The sequence below is a fragment of the Podarcis raffonei genome, chromosome 2 (assembly GCF_027172205.1).
Source record: "Podarcis raffonei isolate rPodRaf1 chromosome 2, rPodRaf1.pri, whole genome shotgun sequence".
Classification (NCBI taxonomy): domain Eukaryota; kingdom Metazoa; phylum Chordata; class Lepidosauria; order Squamata; family Lacertidae; genus Podarcis; species Podarcis raffonei.
The window spans coordinates 107,121,759-107,137,530 of NC_070603.1; the positions used below are offsets into that span (position 1 = coordinate 107,121,759).

The following is a 15,772-nucleotide window of genomic DNA, read 5'->3' on the forward strand; positions in this document are numbered from 1 at the left end:
CTGGGAAGGAGGAGATGTCACCCGCCTGAACAGTCGCGGCGCCAAATGATTTCCCCCGCTTCCTCTGCCCTACGTGGCTTGGCCCGTTCGCGTGAGCCACCTGGGAGAGAGTGAGCTGTGCAAAGCACTTTTCTGCAGCGCCAACAGACGGTGGCAAGGGACACAGGTGGTGCTGTGGGTTAAACCACAGAGCCTAGGACTTGCCGAACAGAAGGTCGGCGGTTCAAATCCCCGCGACGGGGTGAGCTCCCGTTGCTCGGTCCCTGCTCCTGCCAACCTAGCAGTTCGAAAGCATGTCAAAGTGCAAGTAGATAAATAGGTACTGCTCCGGTGGGAAGGTAAACGGCGTTTCTGTGCTCTGGTTCACCAGAAGTGGCTTAGTCATGCTGGCCACATGACCCGGAAGCTGTACGCTGACTCCCTCGGCCAATAAAGTGAGATGAGCGCCGCAACCCCAAAGTCGGTCACGACTGGACCTAATGGTCAGGGGTCCCTTTACCTTTACCTAACAGATGGTGGTACAGATCGCACAAGGTTGCTGTTTGATTATGGGGATTTTTTTTGGGGGGGTGGCATTCCTGATGCACAGCGACTTGTCTCTGGGCACCTACCAGTTCCGTCATTCTATGTACTGCTTTTCATCAACCTCATTTTCGGTCTAGAGGAAGCACTTCAGGCAAGTTCCTTTATTATCCCTTTCCTCTTGGGCCCCTCAGACAGACACCAGCTTAGGAGACGGCTCAGAGTCAACACAGAACAGAATCCTTGCACTCTGCATGGCAGATGGGCGTGATCAGTGCCGATGTCTCCACTGCGTCAAGATCAGAACGGACCAGAACCATGCCACACTGTTAATGTTCAATAAGACGCACCTGCCAACCCTATAAACCAGTGTATCAAATTCCAACAGAAGTACAGTGGTACCTCAGGTTAAGCACTTAATTCATTCTGGAGGTCCGTACTTAACCTGAAACTGTTCTTAACCTGAAGCACCACTTTAGCTAATGGGGCCTCCTGCTGCTGCACCGCTGGCGCACGATTTCTGTTCTCATCCTGAAGCAAAGTTCTTAACCTGAGGAAATATTTCTGGGTTAGTGGAGTCTCTAACCTGAAGCGTATGTAACCTGAGGTACTACTGTAACTCATAAAGTTCAACAAGCGAACAAAGCAAAAGACCCAGTGGATCAGATCATTCTCTAGTCAGTTCATGCATCAGGTCCATCTGTGTAATATTGTCTATTCCACCTGTCTGTTCATAAAGTCCAAACAATCCACATGAAAGGTTAGACAGTCCCGTTAGACTCTGTGAAAGGGTTTTGTGGAACTGTAACAACCTTTCATGTGGATTGTTTGGACTTTATGAACAGACAGGTGGAATAGACACTATTACACAGATGGACCTGATGCATGAACTGAGTAGAGAATGATCTGATCCACTGGGTCTTCTGCTTTGTTCGTTTGTTGAACTTTATGAGTTACTTCTGTTGAAGTTTGATACAATGAATAGTATACCTTATTTATCTAAGAATATAGCCGGTTACGTCTCGTGTGTTTATTGAGGATGATTTACATGACCATAGGTTTGTTTTTTGTTGTTTTGTTAACCCTATAAACCAGGCATGTCCAAAGTCCATTTTGGGGGCCTAATTCGGCCCCCCCCCCCGGCAGTCTATTCATTGGAGTAAAATCGTAAAATACTCAACAACTGAACAACTTCAACCCTAAAAAAAGGTGAACAACTTTGGGGGGAAATCCTAAAAAAAGCTGAACAACTTTGGTCAGCCCTAACAGATGTCTACTTCATCAAATCTGGCCCTCTTTGAGAAAAGTTTGGCCACCCCTGCTAAACCTCCCTTCCTCTTTGTCCCTTTGGTAGCTAACAGCGTCAACTATCAAGGCTTCTCCACTAAGATTTTTTTGCAGATTTCTTTCTCCGAAATGCAACTTCAAGAGATTAGGAGGCAGTCAAATCAATGGGGAGTGAATCGCAGGATAATCGGGTGTCAACCTTGCCCAATTAACATGGCGCAAGGCAGCGCTACTATTACTCTTATTAATAATAATAATTGAATTTGTTACTCGTTTTATCTCACCCAAGGCAACCCGAAGCAACTTACAACAACCCAACCAAGAGTGCTGAGAGTAATTTGGCAGTTCTGTTCCCTTATTGGCCAGAAGGCATTAGAAGGCTGCCTGAAAGCTTGCCCTAAGGTGGGGATTGGGGTTTCTTGATGGTATATATCTTACACTTCCTTGAACCTGTCAGTTCCTGTTTCCTTCCCACTAAACACCCGTCCTGCAGTCTTTTAGCCTGCCTTTCCTCTCTGGGACTGATCCTCGGAAGAAGCCGCTTGTGCCAAAGCTACCATTCGATGCCAACGCAGTGGAATTAGAAGGATCTGGCTTGAAGAGAGAGCATTTTCTTTCCCAAAGCACTGCTATCTTTTTTTAAAGAGGGGGGAGAATGGAAATTTCCACCTGTTGCTGCCTAGGTCATGCTGGAGAGCCAAGTATCAGCTCCCTCCTGTGAACCCCTGGGAAAGCCACTTACCTGCTGGAGATCTCATACACCAGAGCATCGACCTCACAGGGGATTCCGGCCACGGTGACTCTCCCAGCAATGTCCTGGTGCTTCTGACCAAGGTTTGAGCCGGTGATGGTGATTCTGGTACCCCCTTCAACCAGCCCAGTTAAGGGATAAACCTGAGAAGGACAGAGTGAAAACCATCCATGTCAAATTAAGAGCCAGGGAGAATGCAGATGTTTTTGGTGCCAGGTTAAAAAAAAAAAAAACCTCCATAGGGAGGGGAATCTTAAAACTAGGGAGCTTTCAAACCAAAAGGCCCTGCCTTGTGTTCCCACTAATTAAACCTCTTTTGGTGGTGCGGCGCATAACAAGACCTTGGGAAATGATACCAGGCTCACATGTTAACATTTCTATCGCCAGCTTTTCAGGACTCAAACGTTAATGCTTAAAATTCTCCACTTCTCTGCCCTAGATTGCTCTTCTCATCTCTTGCTATCGGCATGAGCTTATCTCCAGCACAGGCGCCTCTGCCTTTCATCTTCCTCTCCCACGCTCTACGTGTTTTGTCTCTGTGCTGCTCTCCGGAGCCTTCACCTCCACTCTGCCCTCTATTCATTAAGCCTCTGCCGAAGTTCATCTTCCAAGACCTACTTCCTCTGCAAAGATTGCCCTTCTTTTAAAATTTAAATGGTATTGATTCCTCTCTTCAAGGTTACTCCTATAATCCCTTGCAAACACACACAAGGGAGCTGGGGAAACTATTCCCTGATTACGGGGTCTCAGAGATGCTTCTCATGATAAATCCACATGAGCAGGTCTCTTATCCTGCCCCACATTCATTCTGCAGGCAAAAAATGAAATAAAAATACTTATGTGGCTGCTCTCCATAAATTATATTTTGCACATGCGCTTTGTACACCAGACTCAGCTTCCTGAACCCAAGAATTAGCACCACCCTTCATAAAGCAGTGCATTGGGCTGAGTTGAAAGGAGGGTGAACTTTTGTGAACGTTTTCCGCAGCTTCCTAAAACAGCAATTCTTTTGGTGACCAATGAGGCAAGACTTGAAAGTGCTTGCTAATTCAGCCAACACTGCCCCCATTCTAACTTGGCATCCTTTGCCCCTTGCGACATAATCAGGTAGTAGCCAAATTTGACTGGCTATTGTGATGAAATTCCATTCGGCATGTGATCCCTGATTGGCTGGGATCACCCCTCTGAAAGGAAGCATCACCGTCACGCACAATTAGCTTTGTTAGCCCTAAGTGAGAGCGATGCCTCCCAATCTGATTCCCTATGTAGTGCCGTTGCAACGTCGTCTCATTCACTCCATGATCCCTGATTGGTTGGAATCACAAAAGTCACTATTCCCAGGACACTATAAAGCAGGTCAGCAATAACTCGCAAGGTGTCAATGAGGATTATTCAAAGAAACTAAACACCTCAGGCCTAGTGAGCCCAGCAGCTCTTCCCACTATGTCATGCCCTGATGAGGCAGTTGCGAGGATGGAAGGTCCTTGCCTTCCCACAGCTCTCTTAAGTCACCTCCTCCCCCAGGTCCTTCCCAAGCAATTTTAGACTCTGCCTTGTCTGTTTCTGCTCCACCCTCTTCATACCTCCATGGGTTCTGGGAGACCGGGTGGAGGGGAGCTGGTCACAGCAGGAGGCGGGGAGACCCTGGCTTCTTCAGCAGCCTGACTCATCTCTGCCTCTTGGCCCTCTTCCTCCCCAGCCTCTGCTTCTGCCTCTGCTTCTGGACTGCTCTCTGCCACAGCCTCTTCCTGCTCACTAAACCCTGTCGCCCCTTCAGCTTCTGACACCACCTCCTCCTAGTCTGCTCCCTCTTCTCCCTCTGACCACTCATCATCATCATTGCACCACCATTCCCCAGACTCAGAGCCTTCCTCTCCTAGGGTTTCCCCAGCTGTTGCCTCCCACCTCTCCTCTGCATCCAGCCAGTCCATAACACCTAAGGCGGACAGAGTTTGGCTGAAACGAGGCAGCCGCCTACACTCCTCAACGCCAGGCTGCAGAAAATGGGCAGGGATCCATGCCATTCTCCCTCTGCGGAGAAAGCCAGCTGCTTTCCCGCACATCAAATTCCCCACGTCGAAAGTAGCCGCCCACCACTTCAATCGCAGCCTTGGCTACCCTCGTCGGGCCACTTGGGACCATCCTGGATCCCTCCCGGGTTTCTCCGACAAACGCCTGGCTCCCACCCCACCGCACTGTTACTCACGGCGTGAATCAGGGGAGCCGGGCATGTGTCCGCCACATCTTCTTTGCAGGAGTCGCGGAACAGGCAGCTGGGCTGCTCCCCACTGCACCACACGCAGCCGTACTTGGCATCAGCCGTCTGGCAGCGGCTGCAGTCCAAGTGCCCCACAGAACAATTGTACAGGGTCACTGCAGAGAACAAGAGAGAGAGAGAGAGAGAGAGAGAGGGGGGGGGCAAGGGTGAGTCCCTGCTAGCACAGTCCTCTGGATAAGAAAATTAGGCTATGCAGACAAAGGGGCATAAAAGAAGCCCAGGTGTGGGGGTATCAGATTCCTTCCCTCCCTCTTTGCTCGCCCCAGAAGATAGGACTCAATGGATTCAAATTACAAGAGATTCTGGCTAAACACCAGGAAGACTCTTCTGAAAGTGGAACGGACTCCCTCGGGATGTGGTGGGCTCTCCTTCCTTGGGGATTTTAAAGCAGAGAATGGGTGGCCATCTGCCAGGGATGCTTTAGCTGCAATTCCTGCATTGTAGGGCAGGGGAAACATGTCCTGTTTCACCTTGTCCTGGCTGCCACTCCCGCTGCCGTACCTATGACTGCCAGCACAGCTTCTCCACGCTCCTTGCAGCCTCAGGCCCTGGTGGAGAAGCAGCATTGGCACCGGTGCCAATTTCGGGCAGGATCACATGAGATACCGGCGCTGCTTCTACACAGGGCTGCCACTGGGGGGCTTTCTGCCACCTGAGACGGCCGCCCCAGTTTGCCTAACGGCAGAGCAGTATGCAACTGGATCTGCAACTCCCATCGGCCATGGCTGCTGTGCTAGGTGGAGATGATTGCAGCTGCAGCTCAAATCATCTGGCGGGCACCAGGTTGGGGAAGACTGACCTAAAGTTGCAGTGATTCCCTGTCTCCCCCTTTTACCAGCTCCAGAACCCCCACGATTCTCCCTGTTTCCTGTACCGTGGAGATCATCGACGCTGTCCACACGCAGGCGCCTCTTCCGCTGCACAAAAATCACGGCACTGAATTCCAGCTGGGGGGCTGAGTAGCTGTACTGAAAGAGAGACCAAAGGCAAACAAATAAATAAATCGGTATTACATAGAGCTGGGAGAGTCACCGCAGCCCAGCTCCGTGGAATGCAGGATTGCCTTCACCTTAGCAAAATAAGGGAAGGGGGGATAGTTCAGCTGTGCAAATCGTAAGTTTGCCTTCAGAAGGTTTTAATAAGAGAATATTACTTTTCTTGGACCTCCAGACTCTGTGGCATTAGCAGGCAGAAGGAGACCTCGTAGAGTTATGGAGAGCCTCCTCCTTGTAGAGGTCTGGTGGTCCTTCTTCCTGCTTTTGGGTGGGTTTAATAAAACCATCATTTCAGCAGGCCTTCAGAGGATGACTTTCTGGGTGGGCTTTTTAAAAGTTGCTTTCCTGTTAGTTTTACCACTGCTGTTTCAACTGGGGCTTCTAAAAATGTGGCTTTAGCCTGATCTTCTGATTTCTTTTTAATATCCCAAAGGGAGAGAGGATGGGCCACTCAATCAGCCTTGCTAGGACCTGCTGAGAACTGGCTCCTCCTCCCTCCAGAAATCCTTCCTCCATTGGTCATTCTGCCCGGTCCCTAAGCATTCATGGTCTTTTATGAAGAATCAGTGCCTGATTTTGCTTGGTCTCAGGATCCCTCCATGTTCTCTTTGTCTCATGACTCTTGGGCCCTGTCTGCAATAATGCTTCCGGCTGCTGAGCGTAGGTGGGTTATCAACTCTTTATAATGTGAGTGGGCATTGTTATCTTGGAAGAGGTTCAGTAGGGCCAGTGGTTTCTAATACTGGTTTAGTTATTTTGCATATTTCTTGTACGACTGATGTCCAGAAGTTGGGTTTTGGGGCATTCCCACCACATGTGGAGAAGAAGAAGGAGAGTTTGGATTTGATATCCCGCTTTATCACTCTCCTTCAGGAGTCTCAAAGCGGCTAACATTCTCCTTTCCCTTCCTCCCCCACAACAAACACTCTGTGAGGTGAGTGAGGCTGAGAGACTTCAGAGAAGTGTGACTAGCCCAAGGTCACCCAGTAGCTGCATGTGCAGGAGCGGGGAATCGAACCCAGTTCACCAGATTACGAGTCTACCGCTCTTAACCATTACACCACACTGGAGGTATGTGCCTGTGGAAGTGCAGCCTCTCCAGCATTTTGGTGAGGCTCCTGGGCGTATCAGCGCCAGTTTCCATGGTGTTAGGTCCCATTTGGAAGTGAGTTTCAGGGTGAGTTCTTTTCTTTTCCATTATATGGATTTAAAAGGAGGCTTAGAACACATTCTAGTCCATTGGGTGGGGTTAATTTCAGAGCCTATGTCGTCCTCCCATTGTTTTTTGATTACATCAAGAAAGATTTTGGAGCAGTATTTTGTATATTATGGATACCATCCCCTTGTCGTGTCCCTTTGCTGTTAGGAGGAGATTAACAAAACAACAACAAACAAACCTATGGTCACGTAAAGCATCCTTAAGAAGGCATGTAATGGGTGGTGTGTTAGCCAGGGTATTTGGGTGTCCCCTAGTTTGTCTTGGATTTCTTGTGTCAATGTGGGCTTGTTATTTTTGTAGAAGTCTGCTAGGCGATATAGGGCTCTGGCATGCCAGGTTTTTATCTGGAAGTTTTGTGCTGCGTGGTGGAATAGTGGGTGGTGAGCCAAGGGGATTAGTGGGGATGGGGTTGGGGACAGTTTGCCTGCCTTTTCTTCTTTCCATACTTTAAACATGGTCTGTGTGAACCTGTTAAGTGTTGTGGGGATTTTCCTTAGTTTGATTTGGAGGAATGGCTATGCCATGGTGGGGGTACCATATTTTTCGCACCATAGGGCGCACCGGACCATAGGGCGCACCTAGTTTTGGGAGGCGGAAAACAAGAAAAAATTATTCTGAACCCCAGAAGCCAGAACAGCAAGAGGGATCTGGCTTCTGGGATACCATGTGGCTGTTCTGGCTTCTGGGGTAACCGCGCCAAGCCTCTTCAGGGCAGCGGGATGAAGGCTCCCCCTGCCCAAAGAGGCTGCGCAGGGCTAAAGCAGAAGCCAGGACAGACGCGTCGCTGAAGGGGCACTGCGCCTTCTCTCTCTCTGCGCAGCGCCCCTCCTTCACAGGAGAGGCGCTGCGCAGAGAGGGAGAAGGTGCAGCGCCCTTCAGCGAAGCTGGAGAAGGAACAAAAGGAGACCCTTCTGTTCCTCCTCCGGCTTCCAGGACAGGCGCATCGCTGTGAAGCGGGAGGAGGAACAGGAGACCCTTCTGTTCCTCCTCCGGCTTCGCTTGATAGGCGCGTTGCTCAAGGGGTGCTGCGCCTTCTCTCTCTCTCTGCGCAGCACCTCTCCTTCACAGGAGAGGCGCTGCGCAGAGAGGGAGAAGGCGCAGCGCCCTTCAGCGAAGCTGGAGAAGGAACAGAAGGAGACCCTTCTGTTCCTCCTCCGGCTTCCAGGACAGGCGCGTTGCCGCGAAGCCAAGGAGCCTGCATTCGCTCCATAGGACGCACACACATTTCCCCTTCATTTTTGGAGGGGAAAAAGTGTGTCCTATAGAGCGAAAAATACGGTATTTTCGATTATGTCTCTCTCTAGGTGCACAGGTTCAGGCAGGTAGCCGTGTTGGTCTGACCCAGTAGAAATATATAAAATAAATAAATAAATTGTCCAGTAGCACCTTAAGAGACCAACTAAGTTTGTTCTTGGTATGAGCTTCCATGTGCATGGTATTTGAAGATGTGTGCATGCACACAAAAGCTCATACCAAGAACAAACATAAGTTGGTCTCTAAGGTCTACTGGACAATTTTTAAAATATATTTCTAGGTGTATACATTGCTTTGTCTCGTTTTCTAGAATGTATGGGATTATGTGGCGATGTAGTATAGTTCTATGTTGGGGATTCCCCATCCTCCTTCTGAGGAGGGGAGGTGCAGGTATTTGGGGTTTATTCTTGGTTTTTGTGTGTGTACGTGAGGTGATAACTACCCCCCTTTATGAAGATTGTAAGACTCGTGGAAACTCGAGCACAGGCTCCTCTTCCGTGAAGGCCTTACCTGATGCAGCTGGCATGTGATGTAGCAAAGAGATGGATTGGTTTCGTCTTGTTCGATATGCGCCTCCACGCTCAAGGTCTTCCCTTCCAGGACCAACACACATTCATATTCCCATAGATTATCCTTTTAAAAGATGGAAGAAGCACAGGGGCTGAATCCTACGAACCCTCGCTGCGGTGCTAAGCTCCATACAACACTGTGGGTGTCCCCTGTTCACTTTCATCATCTATGGCTAATTCCCCATGTCAGTGTCTCTATGTTTGGTCCTGTGACAGGGCAAGCAGCTTCTGGGAGAGAGGCATTCACAGATCGGCCCACTTCTAGCGTCTTTTAATGGGATGGGCTGTTCCTGTTCATCCACACAGGTGTTCAGGACACAGGTGAGCTCCTTTTATTATTGCTGAAGATAATTTGTTGGGGGAGGGAGTCTGCACGCCAGGAGTGGGTGGGGCCAAAGCCAAAAGCAGGCGGGGCCATGTCTCTCTAGATGACGGAACGTATCAAATATCCCTCCAGACAGCAGCTCACAGTTGCATTTAACAAGAGAGATTTGCCGCCATTGCGTCTCTATCTTGGATCCAAGGGTTAAAAATCAGTGCCAGCATTGGATCAGCTCTTAAGGACAGATCAGTGGCAGAGGAAATACCCCCCCCGGGTATAGGGTGGTATATAAATTAATTAAATAAATGATATTTTGCACACAGAAGGTCCCAAGTTCAATCCTGGCATCTCCAGGTAAGCCTTGGTGTGTGTCCGCTGCCGGAAACCCTAGAGAGCTGCTGCCAGTCAGTGTTGGCAATACTGAGCCGACTCTTCGTGACCCCATGGACCAGAGCACGCCAGGCGTTACGAATATACAAACATACAATTCATACAATCCTTAAAAATGTTCCTACATACCCACACTTAATCCCACATATATTTCTTTTTCCCACCACCATCCCTTACCCCTCACCCCACCCTTGTGTTGAACTTCCAATCTACTCATTTGCAATTTCTTTCCACTTCTATTACTTTCTTTCACACACTTTTAAACCAATTTTCTGCTTCTTTTTCTGTTACACATTGTTTTTTGTTTCCTATTATTAATAGAAGAAGAAGAAGAAGAAGAAGAAGAAGAAGAAGAATGCCACCTGTGGGTAGAGAGTGGTATAATAATAATAATAATAATAATAATAATAATATTTATTGGATTTATATACCACCCTTTATCAAAAGATCTCAGGGCAGTTCGCAAGATTAAAAACACAACAAAAAAGCACAATAGTTATAAGAAAAACAACGAAACAGCAATCCTTCCCTTTGAAAGCTTTTGCTAAGCATCTTCATAAGCAGGGTTTTGCACCGCCTCCCCAACCCCCCGAGTGCCTGAGCTCAGTCTCTAGGTTTACCTGATAGAGGTGGAAGTTGCTCCCTATCAGCGTGATCTTTCTCTGCACATTGACGGGCATCAGCGAGGACCCCTGAATGCCCCGCACACAGGGACAGGCTTCCGGTCCCTGGCTCAGCTCCTCATTCTGAAAGCACACAAGCGAGGCAGAAAGAAGTAAGGAAGAGATTTGCCCGCACAGCTTTGTTGCTGCTGCTCCAAAAAACCTCCGGCCCGAAAAAGAAAGACAGCGGATCAGAAATGTTACGGCGCTGTTGGAAAATTGAAGGGGCTTCAATGAGATGACCCTTTGGGTCCCTTCCAACTTTACAGTTCCATGACTCTCCGAAACGGGAGGCCAACTCTTTCAACCATGCTGGAAAGGCTGTGGATTAGGGAACCACTATAACACCGCATTTTTCGCTCTATAAGATGCACTTTTTCCCTCCTAAAAAGTAAGGGGAAATGTGTGTGCGTCTTATGGAGCGAATGCAGTGGCGGGCTGCCCTTCTCCGTCCTCGGGGAAAAGCCTGCAAGCACCGCACACACGCTCCACGCGGCTCGTGAAAGGAAGTTCTGAGCAGAGCCTGGGATGCATACAGGCTCTGCTTAGCGCTCCCTTTAAAGAATACTTTTTTTCTTGCATTCCCCCTCTGAAAACTAGGTGCGTCTTATGGTCAGGTGCGTCTTATGGAGCGAAAAATACGATATGTTTCCATGGCAGACTGCAGGTGTGTACTGCAGTTGGGTCTGTCAGGCCTTAAATAATCCTTCACCAACGTGGGGGCCTCCAAGTGCTCCCATCAGCCAACAGGGGAGGGCCACAGGCTGGTGAAGGCCACAATAAAAATAGTTTGAACACAGCATACTTTTAAGGCAGGACTGGGCAACCTGTGGCCCTAAGACCATGTGCAGCCCTTGGCCTAATTTCATGCACCTTTGGTTTTGCCTCCAACCATGCCTGCCCACCATTGCACATGGGGCCCATGGCAGATGACCCCCCCAGGGGAACACGCCCCTCAACAACAACAAAAGGTTGCTCCCTGCCTCGCAAAGTTCCCCTTCTCAAGTTCCTAGTCCTCATGCCTGAGTCTCGAGACTCACCAAGTCAAGAAACCCAGGCGCGTCGTACTGGTAGTCCAGGCCCGGGTTGAGGATTCTGGGGATATCAGAGACGTCGCTCTCTGAGGAGTCCCCGTCGCCCGAGAGGAGGATGGAGGCAGAGAAGGAGGACGTGTCGTTCTCGGGCGGCAGAGAATCCACCCATTCCGCACTGTCCTCGAGTTCAGAGCTGTCCCCCGGAGGCCAGTCGGGAAAGCCCGTAGCAGGCGGCGCCTCAGAAGTCGCGAGCTCCGTCTCCAGATCTTCCGGACGCAAGTCAGCCGAAGAGTTGGGGGCGCTTCCTGTCTGGTTGGGGGCGAGGGAGGTTGGGACGGGAGAGGTGAGGGCCTCAGGGGCAGCCGATGGAACCGATGTCAAGTTTTCGGCATCGGGGGAAGGCGTCTGGGCCTCCACATGAGGCCACAGGGTGCCATCAGCCACAGTGGCAGGAGGGGACGTGGACCAGTCTTCGGGGCCAAGGACAGGCTCTGAGGTAGAGTGCGTCACGGAGCCCTCCGTTTCCGGCTGGGCGCTGGAGACAGCCTCGGAGGTAGGGCTGGCCGTGGCAGGCACGTCGGTCGGAGGCAGCGTCGGAGCGTCCGTCCCCAGCGAAGTGAGGCCGTCCGTGGTCGGGGCTGGCGCATGCGTGGGGCTGGGGGTTTCCGGCGGCAGAGGGGTTGTGGCAGGAGTTGCCGGCGGGGTGGTGAGAGGGACGGCAGGTATGGTGGTGGAACTGGGAGCGGAGGTGGCCGCAGGCGTGGCCGGGAGAACGGCAGGTTCGGTGGCCGTGGTCGGAGGAGACGAAGGGGACACTGCTGCGTCTGGGGTGGCCGCAGAAGGCCATGGGGTGAAGGCTGGTATTTGAGCCTGGAGGGGGGGAGAGAAGAGGCAGGCAGTCAGGGCCAGAGGAAGACAACAACAGAAGGATACCGTTTTTGGACTTTTGTGGGTGGGAAGAGAACGAAGTGGCTCCTTGCCAAGCAGGCATCCCTTCCAACTTTTCCTCAACAGGCCTCACGAGTTTCCTGGTCTGAGTGAAGGCCTCTTGTGGTGAGTCAGACCATTGTTCTACCTACACTGGCTGGCAGAGGCTCCCCAGAGTGTCTCTATAATTGCTGAATATTGAACCTAGGGCCTTCTGTACACAAAAGCACATGCTCCACCGCCCAGTCCTTCCCCCACTGCATATCTGCCTATTTGTTATCCCTATGCTGCAAAGCTCTTCTGGTTTCTCCATCACGCAAGAGCTTCCAGAAGGACAGTCTCCTGTAGCTCAGTCAGTAGAGCATGAGACTCTTAACCTCAGGGTTGTGGGTTCGAGTCCCATGTTGGGCAAAAGATTCCTGCGTTGCAGGGGCCTTCAACCAGATGATCCTCGTGGTCCCTTCCAACTCTACCGTTCAACTCTGCACACTGCAGATTTAACAAATACCGTATTTTTCGCTCCATAAGATGCACCTTTTCCCTCCTAAAAAGTAAGGGGAAATGTGTGTGCGTCTTATGGAGCAAATGCAGGGGGGAGGCAGGCAGGAAAAGCCCCCAAGAGCCGCACACAAGCTCCGCAAGGCTCTTGCGGGCTTTTCCCCGGAGGGAGAAGGGACTGACGGGGCCAGTCAGTCGCTTCTTCCTCCTCGTAGAAGAGCCTGCAGGAGCCACATGCTCCTTAAAGGGTGCACGGCTCCTGTGGGCTTTTGCGGGAGGTGGGGCTCCGGCTCCCGGCCGGAGAGGTTGCGTGTGGCTATGGCAGAAGCTTCTTTGCTCTTTGGGGCTGGGGGGGGAACCCGGGCTTTCCCGGCAGCCTCAAGAAGCTCTGGGAGAAGCTCTTTGGGGCTGGGGGGAGGGGGGAAATCATATTTTTTTTCTTGATTTCCCCCTCTAAAAACTAGGTGCGCCTTATCTTCCGGTGCGCCTTATGGAGCGAAAAATATGGTATATTGTGGCTTAAGCTTCCGTGGGTCAGAACACATCTGATAAATTCAGAGCAGGTCTGCTACCAACAGCTAATTCAGCAGGCTGAATTTTCACAAAGCGCTTCTTCCCCTGCTGCAGACACTCACGTTTTCCTCCCAAAGCCCAATCTCTGGCAGATTGCCCTGCTTTCAGAGGAATTCAAAACAGGAGCTAAGGCAAAGGATATGTACTTGGCACAAGAAACTTGTGGCTCCTCAAGTGTTGCTGAACTCCCATCAGCCTCAGCCATCATGCCTAATGGTTAGGGATTATTATTATTATTAGCCACCCATCTGACTGGGTTGCCCCAGCAACTTGGGTGGCTTCCAGCAAAATATAAAAAACACCATAAAACATTAGAAGCTTTCCTAGACAGTGGTACCTCGGGTTACAGACGCTTCAGGTTACATACGCTTCAGGTTACAGACTCCGCTAACCCAGAAATAGTGCTTCAGGTTAAGAACTTTAATTCAGGATAAGAACAGAAATCGTGCTCTGGCAGCGCGGCAGCAGCAGGAGGCCCCATTAGCTAAAGTGGTGCTTCAGGTTAAGAACAGTTTCAAGTTAAGAACGGACCTCCGGAACAAATTAAGTACTTAACCTAAGGTACCACTGTATTCTCAGGCTATGAAGGACTTGCTCACTAATTTATTGACAGCTGCACGAGTTATTATAGCTAGGAAGTGGAAGGGGCAAGGTGAATATAAAATGAAAGAATGGTATATAGAGGTGTGGGATATAGTTATTAAAGACTATCATGTGCCATTAAGGTAAGACGGGGAATATGCAGGAGAAATTATTTTGAGGAGATGTGGAAGCTGTTTGGAGAATTTGTAATGTTAAAAATGGAAAGGGGTCAAACCACCGCAATTTTGGGAGGTTGGATAGTTACAATGGAATTGTCTCAGGGGTTGGGGGTTCATATTTTTATTTCTATTTATTTTTATTATTACTTTGTCAAAATAAAAAATAAAGTAGTAGTAGAAGAAGAAGCTTCCCTATACAGGGCAGGTTTCCCGCCCCTTTTCTACAGGGAATAAATTGTTCACTTGAGCAAACGGGACTTGGGTTACTCATTTTCATGGTCCTGGGGCAGCTACCTTCATCCTAGATGAGCACCTTCTGTTGGAGCCACCCACATACTCTCTAGAACACATGTGAGGAACCTCTGGTCCTCCAGATGCTGCTGAACTTCAACTCCCATCAGCCCCAGCCAGCATGGTCAATGTCCAGGGACAATGGAAGTCGTAGTTCAGCAACATCTAGAGCACCACAGGTTGCCCAGCACGTTCTCTAGAGCACAGAAAGTTCTAGAGGAGGGCCACTCTCTTGGTACCCTGAATACTAGGGCTTCAAAATGGCCGCCCTCTGGCTACTGGGACGTCATCTGACAGGAACTAGCAGCAGACCAATCAGCAGACGAGAGCTATGAAAGACACACACCCTCTCATTGTAGATAACGGTTCCTTTTTCACAGGCATCTTTATGTGTACAGAGGTGCTGGTGGACGCACCAATTGCATCCCCAGTGACTGCTCACACATCCCTGGCACCTGAAAACGACACAAGAACAAGGTTGAGTAGGCCCCATCAAATCTGATGCCTGCTGCGATAATGTGGAAACGGGCAGGACTCACGGTGCCGATTTCCTCAGAAGAGCCACCGCCCTGCAGTCGTAGAAGGAGAAAGGTGTTGAGGTAATGAAGACGTCGTTGAAGCGCACCATCAGCTGAATGGTTACGTGGTCTGGAAATGGAAAGAAAAAAGGCACCCCTCAAAACACAGTTCGGCAGCATCCTATTCAGATGTTGGGAAAAGAGAGAGAAATATGTATCTACTCTAATGGAACATAGTCAAAGATTCTAGTTGATAACAGGTTGTGGTTTTTTTTAAGCAGGGAAGCCGCATTCTGCAAATCCACCACTTGAAGAATAAATGTTGTCGTTTTCTTCAGATCTTATTTTTAGGTAAGAAAAAACCCTGCACGTCTTACTAAAATAAGGACGCGTGATTGATCAGATTGCAGAAACAAATGTCTCTCAGCATCATCTGACGTGTTTATTCATGACTCGGTCGCAAAATATTGGCAGAGGAGGAGGAGGAGTGGAGGTCAAGGCTCATGAGATTTTTTGGCAGGGATCACATGGGATCTTGGCAAGGGAGCAGCGACTGGGGTCAACGGAGAGGGAGAGACGGCTGAGAAGAGAAAAGCAGTCTCTCTCCCGGCATGGATGAAGGGAAAAGAAAGTGGGAAAAGACTAACGAAGCAACAAGTGGCCAGTTGGGAAAAGACATTCGAAAAAGCAACAAACTCATAAGAGCACCAAGGTTCGGATCGCTTCACAAATGACTCCCCCTATAAAAATGCCGTGTTTAATCAAATGTCTTAATCTGTTGTGTCAATGTTCTAATCTATTTTAGAATGTCCGCTATGCCTTTGCTTTAAACGGTGCATCTGTGTGTCACCCTGGACTCCTTGGGGAGGAATATAAATTCAATAAACAACTCCAAGCAGCTTCAGACCCTGAGAAATGGCC

General features: G+C 49.7%; 1 protein-coding gene across 1 annotated transcript in view; it reads right to left on the bottom strand.

The window, feature by feature from the left end:
- PLXNB1 (plexin B1) overlaps nucleotides 1–15,772 on the bottom strand; it is a 138,279-nt gene that overhangs the window by 36,372 nt on the left and 86,135 nt on the right. Inside the window, exons 10-17 of the mRNA XM_053378522.1 lie at nucleotides 14,873–14,981; nucleotides 14,680–14,788; nucleotides 11,290–12,153; nucleotides 10,208–10,333; nucleotides 8,817–8,939; nucleotides 5,713–5,806; nucleotides 4,767–4,933; nucleotides 2,552–2,703 (exon numbers count right to left, since the gene is read on the bottom strand). Of these exons, the coding sequence (XP_053234497.1) occupies nucleotides 2,552–2,703; nucleotides 4,767–4,933; nucleotides 5,713–5,806; nucleotides 8,817–8,939; nucleotides 10,208–10,333; nucleotides 11,290–12,153; nucleotides 14,680–14,788; nucleotides 14,873–14,981 (1,744 nt within the window). The remainder of the gene's footprint in view (nucleotides 1–2,551; nucleotides 2,704–4,766; nucleotides 4,934–5,712; nucleotides 5,807–8,816; nucleotides 8,940–10,207; nucleotides 10,334–11,289; nucleotides 12,154–14,679; nucleotides 14,789–14,872; nucleotides 14,982–15,772) is intronic.